Source organism: Colobus angolensis, unplaced genomic scaffold (genome assembly GCF_000951035.1).
Source record: "Colobus angolensis palliatus isolate OR3802 unplaced genomic scaffold, Cang.pa_1.0 Scaffold32, whole genome shotgun sequence".
Classification (NCBI taxonomy): domain Eukaryota; kingdom Metazoa; phylum Chordata; class Mammalia; order Primates; family Cercopithecidae; genus Colobus; species Colobus angolensis.
Genome location: NW_012116488.1, coordinates 301507 through 315217, shown reverse-complemented (window position 1 = coordinate 315217; position 13711 = coordinate 301507). Strand labels below are relative to the sequence as shown.

At 55.1% G+C, this 13711-nt stretch overlaps 1 protein-coding gene across 2 annotated transcripts in view; it reads right to left on the bottom strand.

Moving 5' to 3' along the window:
• BRF1 (BRF1, RNA polymerase III transcription initiation factor 90 kDa subunit) overlaps nt 1–13711 on the bottom strand; it is a 102484-nt gene that overhangs the window by 45543 nt on the left and 43230 nt on the right. For both annotated transcript variants that reach the window (XM_011951376.1, XM_011951378.1), the window contains exon 3: nt 8343–8516. In XM_011951376.1, the coding sequence (XP_011806766.1) occupies nt 8343–8436 (94 nt within the window). In that variant the 5' untranslated portion in view covers nt 8437–8516. The remainder of the gene's footprint in view (nt 1–8342; nt 8517–13711) is intronic.

Sequence of the window (13711 nt, the reverse complement as noted above, 5' to 3'; positions counted from 1 at the left end):
AAAAAAAAAAAAAAAAAAGTCGGAGCCTAGTGCTCACAGTCTGTCTTGGCAAAGGAAAATAAGAGTTTAGAATTCAGGGGCTTCCGAGCCAGCCAGACGCGAGGGGCCAAGCTGCCAAGAGAAAAGGAAGCAACTTCAACAAGCGAGCAGGACACAGTGCACTCAAGTCCCTTCACGGCAGCTGCCGCCCCGGGAGCCACAGGCACCAGGCTGAGGCCCACCAGGCCCAGAAGTCAGCTCTGAAAGACAAAAGAGCTGAGCAGGAAGTTCTGCAGTCCCGAGGTGCCAGGAAGGAATACCTGGGTCCTGCCACATCCTTCAGCCGGGAACCAAGACGGACCAGCAGCAACTGGATCAGAGTGAGCTACCTGCGTGCTCTCTGCTTGCTCAAGAAAAGTTAAATTCCCAGTGGGGCGCGGTGGCTCACGCCTGTAATCCCAGCACTTTAGGAGGCTGAGGCGGGCAGATCACAAGGTCAGGAGATCGAGACCATCCTGGCTAACACGGTGAAACCCCATCTCTACTAAAAATACAAAAAAAAATTAGCTGGGCGTGGTGGTGGGTGCCTGTAGTCCCAGCTACTCGGGAGGCTGAGGTGGGAGATTGGTGTGAACCCAGGAGACAGAGCTTGTAGTGAGCCGAGATCACGCCACTGCACTCCAGCCTGAGTAACAGAACGAGACTCCATCTCAAAAAAAAAAAAAAATTAGGTGGGCATGGTGGCATGCACCTGTAATCCCAGCTACTCGGGAGACTGAGGCAGGAGAATCACTTGAACCCGGAAGGCGGAGGTTGCAGTGAGATGAGATCACGCCACTGCACTCCAGCCTGAGTAACAGAACGAGACTCCATCTCAAAAAAAAAAAAAAATTAGGTGGGCATGGTGGCATGCACCTGTAATCCCAGCTACTCGGGAGACTGAGGCAGGAGAATCACTTGAACCCGGAAGGCGGAGGTTGCAGTGAGATGAGATCACGCCACTGCACTCTAGCCTGGGTGAAGCAGCGAGACTGTCTCAAAAACAAACAAACAAACAAACAAAAAGCTGTGTGATGTAACAAAACTCACCTAGAGAGAAATGTATAGCCTCGAGTGCTTCTGTTAGAAAAACCAGGCCAGATACAGTAGCTCACACCTGTAAACCCAACACTTTGGGAGTCCAAGGTGAGAAGATAACTGGAACCCAGGAGTTTGAGACCAGCCTGGGCAATACAGTGAGACCCCATCTCTAGTGCACCTATGGTCCCGGCTACTCAGGACGCTGAGGCGAGAGAGTCGCCTGAGCCACGGAGTTGGAGGTTGCAACGAGCTATGGTGGTGCCACAGCAGTACAGCCTGGGAGAACAGAGCAAGACCCTGTTTTCTAAAAAAATTTAAAAAATTAATCAGTGTTATTTACATTAAGTAACAGATTAAGGGGGAAATATACATGAAAAAAATCATACCAATAAATACATTAAAAGCATGTGTTTGATAAAATTCAATATTTTTCATGACAAAAACTCTTGGAAAATTAGAAAGCAAGGTCACATCCTCAAGCTGATAAAGAGCGCTGTACACAAAAGTCTACCGCAGATACGTACACAAAAGTCTACAGCAGATACGGACAGCAAAAGGCAGAAAACACTCCTCCAGGAGACAGCCAGGCACATCTGCCGCCCCAGGACCACGCTGAGTCCTCGGCATACAAAAGGCAGGACAAGTAGATGAGAGGTGTGTGGATTAGAAAGGAAGAACCATGGCCGGGCGGGACTTTGGGAGATTGAGGGGGGCGGATCACTTGAGCTCAGGAGTTTGAGACCAGCTTGGACAATACAGTGAAACCCCATCGCTACAAAAAGTACAAAAATCAGCCAGGTGTGGTGGTGTATGCCTGTAGTCCAGCTACACAGGAGGCTGAGGTGGAGGATTGCTTGAACCTGGGAGGCAGAAGCCAAGACTGCGCCACTGCACTCTAGCCTGGGCGATCAAGTGAGACCCTGTCTCATGAGAAAAATGAAAAGAAAGAAGTAGAACTGGCATTATGAGCAGCAGACACAGTTGTGTGCATTAAAAGAGAGACTCCAAAACTCAAACAGTAAGACTGACAATTGAATTTGGTAGGAATGATGTATTAATAATGTCAACATACGAAACTCAGCTAAACCTCTGCTACGCCAGCAACAAGACACCACTGACAAGGGGCCCACAGGGGCCCACGCTGGGTGTGCCTGTGCTTCTAGGTCAGCCTTTTGGAAGTCTGAAATGGCAACTTCTTTTTTTTTCTTTGAGACGGGCTCACTTTGTTGCCTAGGCTGGAGTGTAGTGGTGTGATCATGCCTCACTGCAGCCTCGACCTCCTGAGCTCAAGCAATCCTCCCACCTCAGCCTCCCCAGTAGGTAGGACCACAGGTGCGCAACACCAGCCGGGCTGATTTTTCTTTCTTTTTTTTTTTTTTTTTTGTAGAGATGGGGTTTCACCATGTTGCTCAAGCTGGTCTCAAACTCCTGGACTCAAGCGATCCTCCTGCCTGGGCCTCCCATGTGATGGGATTTACAGGCTGAGCCACTGTGCCTGACCTGAAATGCCAACTTCTTCATGCCTAATGATGTGTGCGCCATTTGATTCCCTCATCAGCCATCCTGATACCTTCTTCTGACCACCTAAAACTGTTACAAATACCCTGTCCTTGAGTAGGCAGCAGAGGGAGAGGAGCAGGAACAAGGGGGTCTGGGTGGCAGAACGAGGTGCTGGCCAGAACAGGAGGGCAGACAAGTGTGGGCTCTGAGAGCCCATTCCAGACCCCAGAATGGAATAAGCCAAATGCACACAGCCCCTGCTGACCTGAACGCACATTTCTGCAGCCTAAGCGAGGAGCCAGGTCTGAAGGGAGTATGGTGGCTGGCAGCAGAGACCTTGCTCCCATGTGTGGCCAGGCATGACATGGAGGCTGAGGCTGGTGGGCCATGGGAGCTGGGCATGCTCTCTGCAGACCTATGTGGGGACAGGTGATGGCACCATCCACAATGCTGGCCCCAGGGCTCGGACGTCCTCAAGGGCTCACCAGCCTGTCACCATCCAAAAGATGCCCTCTCACATGCAGGCCTAGGGCAGCCTGGCTGGACAGGAACAAATGTAAAAGATCCACAAACCAGCTGTGGGCAAAAGCTGCAATAACAAGTCGAGACACACAGCCAGGAAAAGCGCACTGGCCACAAGACTACCTACTCGGCAATGGCAGCTCTGCTCATTCCGGGAGACACACAGCCAGGAAAAGCACGCTGGCCACAGACTACCTACTCGGCAATGGCAGCGCTGCTCGTTCCAGCCGAATCTCTGCCCAGCAGGTCCTGCGTCTCAGTCCTGCTGCCCAGGCAGCCTCCCTGGGCTGGGAGCCAGGAGCAGACTCAGGCCTGGGTCAGCCGGGCCTCGCCAGACTCAGTGGGACTCAGCAGCGCACTGTTCCTCCTCCAGGAATCCAGGGCTGGCTGTGTCAGCCACGAGGCTGCGGGGCCGAAGGAGGTGAGTGTGGGAGGTGAGTATGAGGTGCGTGTGAGAGGAGGTGAGTGTGAGAGGTGAGTGTGAGAGGAGGTGAGGGTAAGTGTGGGAGGTGAGTGTGAGAGGTGAGTGTGGGAGGTGTGTGGGAGGTGAGTGTGGGAGGTGAGTGTGAGAGGTGAGTGTGAGGAGGTGAGGGTGAGTGTGGGAGGTGAGTGTGGGAGGTGAGTGGGAGGTGAGTGTGGGAGGTGAGTGTGGGAGGAGGTGAGGGTGAGTGTGGGAGGTAACTGTGAGAGGTGAGTGTGGGAGGTGAGTGTGAGAGGTGAGTGTGAGAGGAGGTGAGGGTGAGTGTGGGAGGTGAGTGTGGGCAGTGAGTGTGGGAGGTGAGTGTGGGAGGTGAGGGTGAGTGTGGGAGGTGAGGGTGAGTGTGGGAGGTGAGTGTGAGAGGTGTGGGAGGTGAGTATGGGAGGTGAGTGTGAGAGGAGGTGAGGGTGAGTGTGGGAGGTGAGTGTGGGAGGTGAGTGTGAGAGGTGAGTGTGAGAGGTGAGTGTGGGAGGTGTGGGAGGTGAGTGTGGGAGGTGAATGTGAGAGGTGTGAGAGGTGTGAGAGGTGAGTGTGAGAGGAGGTGAGGGTGAGTGTGGGGGTGAGTGTGGGAGGTGAGTGTGGGAGGTGAGTGTGGGAGGAGGTGAGGGAGGTGTGGGAGGTGAGTGTGGGAGGTGAATGTGAGAGGTGTGAGAGGTGTGAGAGGTGAGTGTGAGAGGAGGTGAGGGTGAGTGTGGGGGGTGAGTGTGGGAGGTGAGTGTGGGAGGTGAGTGTGGGAGGAGGTGAGGGTGAGTGTGGGAGGTGAGTGTGGGGGGTGAGTGTGAGAGGTGAGTGTGAGGTGTGGGAGGTGAGTGTGGGAGGTGAGTGTGAGAGGAGGTGAGGGTGAGAGTGTGAGAGGTGAGTGTGGGAGGTGTGAGAGGTGAGTGTGAGAGGAGGTGAGGGTGAGTGTGGGAGGTGTGAGAGGAGGTGAGTGTGAGAGGTAAGTGTGGGAGGTGAGTGTGAGAGGTGAGTGAGAGGTGAGTGTGAGAGGTGAGTGTGAGGTGAGTGTGAGAGGTGAGTGTGAGGTGAGTGTGAGAGGTAAGTGTGGGAGATGAGTGTGAGAGGTGAGTGTGGGAGGTGAGTGTGAGAGGTGTGGGAGGTGAGTGTGAGGTGAGTGTGGGAGGTGAGTGTGGGAGGTGAGTGTGAGAGGTGAGTGTGGGAGGTGAGTGTGGGAGGTGAGTGTGCACAGCCCCCAGTACTTTCGGGGTGATGGTGGACACACACTGAGGAGCGGGCAACAATGAAGGGTGGGCAGGAGGAGAAATAAGCTTGGATGTTCTTAAATCAAGCCCTTGTTCCTTCTGAGAGGGGACTTCTTGTATCCAGTCCTGGACTCAGGGCACTGGTCCCACCCATGGGCTGGATGATGCAATAGGAGGATCCTGGGGGGCCTCGCCCGGGGTGGGGGCCATGCACCCCACAATGTGAGCTCACTGCACAGGACCCTCCACGTCCTGCTGACAGCAGGGTGGGGGTGGGGTGGTGGGTGCTGCTGTGCCCTGACTGAAGGGGGCGAGTCCAGAAGGTGAGCGGGAGCTGCGCAGGCAGCAGGGCTGGGTCAGGCAGCCGTCTCGGAGAAGAGAGCCTGGCTGCACACACCATCTCCTGGGGGGATTTTCTGTGGAAGGGAAGTGGGTGGAGCTATTGAGGAAACTGAGGCAGCACATGAGCCCAGCCAGCCAGCTGGGGCTGCAGGAGGCGAGGACAGCGGCCACAGAGCCAATGCAGGTCAGCAGGGAGGGAGAAGGCACAGGGGCAAGAGAGAACGAGGAGGGCGGTGAGAGACACAGACGTGTACAGGAGGGGTCTGGGGGCTCTGGCTGGCAGGCCTAGGGCACGGTGCTGCCAGCAACCTGAAGGGAGGGCAGAGCGGGACATGCTACACCTGGCCTGACCCACTTCCCTGTAAAGCGCCGACACAGCTGGGGTGGGCTGGGAAGCGAGGGCTACGGCTACCCGAGACCAGCCCGGAGCATCCTCTGAGGATGCTGAAGGGAGCCCCACCAGGCCACCAGCAGCCAGAGGGGCTAGAGCGCGGTCTCCCGTGAGCACAGCCCTGTTCCAAGCTGTTTTGTCCTCAGCAGCTTTACAAGGTACAAGTTCGTGCCACACACCTGCCTGTTCGTGGTGCAGCGGGCAGTGGGTTTTCGCATATCCCCAGAGCCGAGCAACCACCACAAGGATCTAATTTCAGAATGCCTGGGGGACACGGGGTGGCTTCCCAGACGCGGCCGCCGCGAGCAGTGTGTGTGAGCCTCGGTGGCGATGCAGGTGCTCTTTCCCCTCGGGCAGACACCTAGCAGGACTGCTGGGGCACGTGGGAACTTTGTGGCTCAATGTGGTCCCGCCAGGCTCAGAGGCAGCCCCGGCAGTGCCGCAGGACTCCTCTCCATCCTGCCTGTCACCACCCCACGAGGGCCCACATCCCAGGGCATTTGTCCCCCCACAGGAGGCCCGGTGAGGCAGCAGCACAGACACGGTGCCACCCCACCTTGCTGACACCGGGGTCCCAGGGCCGCCCTAGGCCCTGCTCCACAGAGGTCCCCACACAGTTCCTACAAACACAAGGGAGGCACAGCCAGGTGCTGACCCTGGACTCTGCTCAGCTTCTCTCTCAGGGCCTCGGTCTGCCCCTAAGAGAGCAGGGTCAGAGCAGGCCTCTCAGCGGGACCCCAGGGTGGAGCTGGGGCTGGGACGAGCAGACAGCAGGCAGGGTGGGGCAGGAACGTGGGGGTGGGCTCTGTTTCTCAGCCTTCATTGGGCTGCCTGGGCACTTCTCATCCCTAAAGACGTGTGCGCATTAAGCGCTTTTACGCAGAAAAGACAAATTTCAAAATGTTAAAAGGACATTTTAAGGGTTAGGTGCAGTGGCTCATCATGCCTGTAATCCCAGCACTTTGGGAGGCCAGGGCAGGTGGATCAGTTGAGGCCAGGAGTTCGCGACCAGCCTGGCCAACGTGGCGAAACCCCATCTCTACTAAAAATACAAAAAAATTAGCCAGGCAAGGTGGTGCACATCTGTAATCCCAGCTATTCAAGAGGCTAAGGCATGAGAATGACTTGAAGCTGGGAGGAAGAGGTTGCAGTAAGCTGAGATACTGCCATTGCACTCCAGCCTGGGTGACAGAGCGAGACCCTGTCTGCAAAAAAAAAAAATAGTAACATTTTAATGAAAGATCCTGATACTGAGAGTTGCCTGGCCAGAGGCACAGTCAGCAGGTCACCCAGCTCGCCATCTCCAGGAGCGCTCCCTGCACCCCACTCAAAAGAGAAGCAAACCACCAGGATCACCTGGCACCCGGGACACCCCTCGAGGGGGACCAACCAGAAAAACACAGACCAGGATGGAAAAGAGCTCAAGGTGAGGCGATGTCACACCAAGGAAGATGGGAAATTATAAGAAAGATTCAGAAAACACAGAGAGCTCTTAGGAATGAAAACATGAAAGAAATGAAACAGCTCTGCTGGAAGCTAAAGTTCAGGTGCTGTCCCAAAGCGAAAAGATTGCCATGCGCAAAAGAAGGCTGAGATGACCAGATGGGTTCACTGTGGCAGGCCGAGTAACAGAGAAGAAGGGATCAGGTACTGTCCCAAAGTGAAAAGATGGTCATGTGCAAAAGAAGGAGGAGATAACCAGACGGGTTCACTGTGGCAGGCCGAGTAATAGATAAGAAGGGAGAGAAATCTAACGACTAATTCAGCAGAAGCTCAGGACAGGAGGCTGTCGGACAGCAAAGGCCTGCTGGGCTCACACTGCCGTGAGATTTCTGAACATGGAGATTAGAGGCAAGGAGCTAAAGTCCCACAGCTGCATGGCGCCAGGAGCCAGGGGGCCACGGAGCTGCCCAGTGAGAACGCTGGAGGCAAGGCGACGGCAGGGGCGCAGGCTGGGAGACAGACATGTGGCCAGGCACGCTGCGCCCACCAGACACGGGGCAGGGAGGGGACCACCTGCAGAGGATCGAAGGCACCTCACAGGATCAGGAGGGTGTGGACCAGGAAGTGGGGTTCCATGCAGGGGAGGTGAAGGGAGCCCCCAGAGAGCAGGGGAAAGATGCAGGTGCACAGCAGGTGTGGACAGCACAGCGCAGAGCGGAGGCGGCTGGAAGGCTCCGGGCTCCCCCGTCAAGAGGCCGAAGGCAGTTCCTGACCCATGTGCGTGTCTGCAGAGGGCAGCAGCGGGCACAGGACCAGACGCAGAGAGCAGTGCAAGAGAACACCAGACCCTGGCACCTCCACACAAGGCCAAGCTGGACCACTGAGGGTCGGTGGCCTCCCCACCCACTGCCCGCAGTCACGGTGTCCTCGCACAAGGCCAAGCTGCACACCGCTGAGGGTCCGTGGCCTCCCCACCCACTGCCCGCAGTCACGGTGTCCATAGCCGCAAGCACTCAGCACACCTGGCTGCAGCCCACTCAGCAGCAGGACCCCACTTGCTCAGGCCAGAGGGCGGCCTGAACTACAGGGGACGTGGATACAGCACCCAAGGCGCAGTAGGTCCACAAGCGGGGAGAATCCAGGGCATGATTTCCAGGGACCAATAGAACCCTCACTCTGCACGCCCAAGGGCTGAGGGAGGAAGGCAGGTGCCCAGCTCCCCAGTTCTTCAATCCAGTAAAAGGAGACCCCAACTTCAGAAAGCCCTGGATCAACTGAAACAGTTATAAGGTGTTTTTCAATTGAAGACAAACACCAAGTTACTGCAACTACCAAGTCCCAAAATTTGAGGGGAGCCAACTAAGCATCAAGACGGGGCCCTCTGGGAGGCTCTCAAACCAAAGGATACGCGGCGTGCCCTCCGTGCGGCAGACCAGGTAGAGGCAGGCGGCGATCACGTGGGCCATCTTCCGGCCGCGGGTCAGGTGCCTGCTCACGGCCATCTTGAAGAAGTTGAAGGCGGTGTCCAGGCAGTGCTGGTTCAGCTGCAGCTGGTTGCCCAGGTGATGGATGTGGCGCCGCCCTAGGACACAGCACGAGACAGCTCTTCACCAAACGTTCCCGCAGAACGTGAGAAGTATCGCACGGCTGCAGCAGCAACTTTAAGAATACAGATTTGTGCTTTTCCTTATAAGTTTCTGAGCTCACTTTTTCTGTGTGGGTTCCAATCACATTTTATTTACAGACACTGAAATGTGAATTTTCTGTGATCTCCATGTACCATGAGATCCTGTTCTGCGTGTTTCCCTTCTTTAGGCTCTGGGTGGCATGTGTGGTGTGGCTGAATGTGCCTCTCTGCGGGGCTCTGAGGTGCAGCGTGTCTGGCAAGGGCTTGGTTTGGGCTGGCTGGCAGGTGCTATGCCCCTGACTGTCCTGGGCTACGGTGGGGAATGCCCCTTTTCCTACAGCCACATGCCCCAGCGCCACCTCCTTCCCCAGCTGCAGAGAGGTTGGGCCAGCCCACCCCTCCCTTCTTAGCAGGGCCCACTCTGCTCAGCCCAGCCCCCCACCAGTCTCTCCTCTAAGAGCCAGCCACCTGGCCTGAGAAAGGGCCAGCCTAGAGCTATCCCCTGCACCTGCCCAAAGGGCATGCCCAGCAGACCAGAGGCCACTGCGCCCCTGCGAGGTGCTGGAGGTGGCCAGGACGGCAGCATCCGAGCACACGCGTCCCCCTAGAGCAAGACCTTCCCAAAGCTGCGGGCCACATGATGGCATCAGGAGGGGAGCGGCAGAGCTGCCCCACAGGCGGGAGGAACCTTGGGAAACAAATGCCAATGCAGGGCACAGGCGCAGAGCACAGGCTGTGTGGGGAGCGCCTGGGCCAACCTCACTGCCCCTACTTCTGTCTGTAGAGTTGGTGCCGTGGGCAGGCGGTCTGTGCTCCAGGCAATAAGCCCCATGGGGTACCCAGAGGACATGTACGGTGGGTCACAGCTCGATGCAGAGGAGAGCTGCCGTCATGGAGATTCCAGTTCCCACTGTGTCCTCTGGCACCCAAACCCCTAGTCCTCCTGCAAAGACTACCCAAGGCAGCCTCCATCCCCACATGAAGTCAAAAACTGACCTCCCAGATTTATTTGATAAGGGCACATGAGCTGGAGAAGGTGAGGGCTGATGTTCTGCTCACGCCAAACTTCACTAATGATGACCAGCAGCCAGAGGTGGGCAGCTGCTGAGCCTGCATCCCAAGGAAGCTGGTGGCCAGGGTACACAGTCTGGCAGGTCTGAGTCAAGCCTCACACTGTGCCAGGCCCCTGGCAGTCGGCAGCACCACACGGAGCCCCAGCCCTGCTGTGGCCCTGCCACCGTGAGCACCTAAGGTTACCTGCCTGGAGCTCATACAGCTCTGAGGCCTGCAGTCCAGCTAAACTGACATGGAAGGCTGGTCACTGTCCCCAGAGCTGAGGCCTGGTCAGAGCCAAGACCCCAAAAGAACGGACAGAAAGGGCACCGTGCCGGCTGCCAGCTGTGCATGTGCAGCACCAGCCAGACACACCAGCACAGACCATCCTGTGGCCCAGCAAGGCCCAGAGGGAAACAGAGTCAGCTGACAGGTGACCCGCTGAAGCTATGGCTCCTTACCTACCAGCTCTCTGCTGTATGTTTGGAAAATTCTGTAATAAAAGCTGAGAGAGAGGTACTCTCTGGAGGCCACACACTTGAGGTTGGGACTCGATCCCAAGCCCTGACCCCACAGGCACCAGCTCATGTTCCCAGCATGCAAGGGAGCTATGGTCTGAATGTCTGACTCCTCCTAAAATTCCTATGTTGAAATCCTAACCCCTATGGGGGTGGTATTAAGATGCAGGGCCTTTGGGGGTGACTAGGTCAGGAGGCAGAGCTCTGATGATCAGCTCAGTGCCCTTAAAAACGGGACCCCAAAGAACTAGCCCAGCTCTTCTACCACGTGAGACCACCGTGAGAAGGAGCTGTCTGTGGGCCGGGGGCAGCCCTCACTAGAGAGCTGGGGAGGAGGCAGCTGTCTCCCCATCTCCATCTGGAACTTTCCGGCTCCAGAAGTGTGAGAAACACATTCCTGCTGTTTCACCTTTCTGGTCTGTGGTGTACTGTTACAGCAGTCCAAAAGGACTAAAATGGGGGGCTTACGATGACTGCAGTAAGTTATTTTTTACCATCTTCTTTCTTTTTTCTGAGACAGAGTCTCGCTCTGTTGCCAGGCTGGAGGGCAGTGGCACGATCTCAGCTCGCTGCAACCTCTGCCTCCCAGGTTCAAGCAATTCTCCTGCCTCAGCCTCCTGAGTAGCTGGGATTGCAAGCGCATGCCACCGCACCCAGCTAATTTTTTGTATTGTTAGTAGAGACAGGGTTTCACTCTGTTGGCCAGAATGGTCTCAAACTCCTGACCTCGTGATCCGCCCACCTCGGCCTCCCAAGGTGCTGGGATACAGGCATGAGCCACTGGGCCTGGCCAAAGATGTTATTAATAAACAGATATTCACATAGAAACCAACTACTAATTAGCTAGCCATAGCCTGTGAGTCTCCTTAGACTTCCCTTCCAACGAATGAATTCTAAAAGTAAACTCAGGCTGGGTGCTGTGGCTCATGCCTGTAGTAATCCCAGCACTTTGGGAAGCCAAAGCAGGTAGATCACTTGAGCCCAGAAGTTCAATTCCAGCCTGGGCAGCATAGTGATATCCAACTGCTAAAATAAATAAATAATCAGCCGGGTGTGGTGGTACAAGCCTGTAGTCCCAGCCAAGGCAGGAGGACTGTTTGAGCTTGGAAGGTTGAAGCTGCAGTGAGCCACGATTTTGCCACTGCAGTCTAGCCTGGGCAGCAACAGAGTGAGACCCTGTCTCCAAAAAAAAAAGATTTGAGGCATATCAGCACCTACACGTAAAGTATAAAGCCATAAAGCTTCTAGAGGAAAACACAAGAGTATCTTTAGACCTTGGAGTAGGTAAGAATTTCTTGAACAAGTCACAAATAGCCCTAACCATAAAAACTGATACACTGGGACTTCATTAAAATTAAGAAATTTCTGGCAGGGTGCAGTGGCTCACACCTGTCATCCCAGCACTTTGGGAGGTTGAGGTGGGAGGATCACTGGAGCCCAGGAGCTGAAGACAAACCTGACCAACATGGTGAGAACCCCCATCTCTATTTGAAAAAAAAGAATTGGCAGGACGCAGTGGCTCACACCTGTAATCCCAACACTTTTGGAGGCCGAGGCGTGCAGATCACGAAGTCAAGAGATGGAGACCATCCTGACCAACATGGTGAAACCCCATCTCTATTAAAAAATACAAACATTAGCCAGGCATGGTGGTGCGCACCTGTAATCCCAGCTACTTGGGAGGCTGAGGCAGAAGAATCGCTTGCACCTGGGAGGCAAAGGTTGCAGTGAGCCAAGATCACACCATTGCATTCCAGTCTGGCAACAGAGCGAGACTCCATGTCAAAATAAAAAATTTAAAAATGAGTGGATGTGGCCGAGCACAGTGGCTCATGCCTGTAATCCCAGCACTTTGGGAGGCTGAGGTGGGTGGATCACGAGGTCAGGAGATTGAGACCATCCTGGCTAATACAGTGAAACCCCGTTTCTATTAAAAATACCAAAAAATTAGCCGGGCGTGGTGGTACACGTCTATAGTCATGGCTACTCGGGAGGCTGAGGCAGGAAAATGGCATGAACCTGGAAGGCGGAGCTTGCAGTGAGCCAAGATTCCGCCACTGCACTCTAGCCTAGGCGACAAAGCGAGACTCCATCTCAAAAAAAAGAAAAATTTAAAAAATGAGTGGATGTGGTGGCATGTACACGTGATTCCAACTCCTCAGGAGGCTGAAGTCAGAGGGCAGCTTAGTCTAGGAGGGTGAGGCTGCAGGGAGCAGCGACTGCACCACTGCACTCCAGCCGAGGCCACAGAGTGAGACCCAGTCTCAAAAAAAAAATTCAGAGGTTTCTGTTCATCAAAAGACAACATTAAGAGAGTGAGACAAGCTATAGACATGGGAGGAGGATCGAAACATGTATATCCAACAAAGGACTTAAATCCATAATATATAAAGAACTTCTACAAATCTGTAAGAAAAAGACAACTCAATTTTAAAAAAGCAAACATGTACAAAAGATGCCAATAGGCATTTCACAGAGAAAGGATGTCCAAACGGCCAAGAAGCATGAGAAAAGGTTGTAGCCATAATTACTCACCAAGGAAAGCAAATGAAAGCCACAGTGAGTGTGCTACACACCTACCAGAAAAACAATTGGAAAGGCTGAGAATGCCACATGTGAACAAGGCTGTGGGGCCACTGGGACTGTCCTGCACTGCTTCCTGGTGGGAAGACGAACTGGTACAACCACTACAGAAAACCCTGTGGCCCAATCTGCTAATGATGAGCACATCCAGACCTCAGGACCCAGAAACCCATTCGCAGGTAAACTCCCAAGAGGAGGAGGCACCCATGTCCACCAAAGGGCCATGTGCAAGAACACGCACAGCAGCTTCCTGTGCACAGCCAAGAATGGAAACACCCCAAATGTCCATCCACAGGAAAAGGAGATCAGTTGTGGTCTATTCACACCATAAAATACAACACTGCAATAAAAAATAAACTACTGATATGCTCCAAAAAAGTACATTCTAGAACAGCTAAAACCCAGAACACTGGCGAACCAGATGCTGAGGACTGGAGCCACAGGAGCTCTCCTTCCTTGCTGGTGTGGATACAGCCTGCATGATTCTGAGCTTGGGTGTGCGGATACAGCCCGTGTGACCCTGAGCCCGGGTGTGCGGATACAGCCCGCGTGACCCTAAGCCCGGGTGTGCGGATACAGCCCGCGTGACCCTGAGCCCGGGTGTGCGGAAGCCTGTGTGACCCTGAGCCCGGGTGTGCGGATACAGCCTGCGTGACCCTGAGCCCGGGTGTGCGGATACAGTGTGACCCGGAGCCCGGGTGTGCGGATACAGCCTGTGTGACCCTGAGCCCGGGTGTGCGGATACAGCCTGCGTGACCCTGAGCCCGGGTGTGCGGATACAGCCTGCGTGACCCGGAGCCTGGGTGTGTGGATACAGCCCGCGTGATCCTGAGCCCGGGTGTGCGGATACAGCCCGTGTGACCCTGAGCCCGGGTGTGTGGATACAGCCTGTGTGACCTGGGGCCTGGGTGTGTGGATACAGCCTGCGTGACCCTGAGCCCGGGTGTGCGGATACAGCCTGAGTGATCCTGAGCCCGGGTGTGCGGATACAGCCTG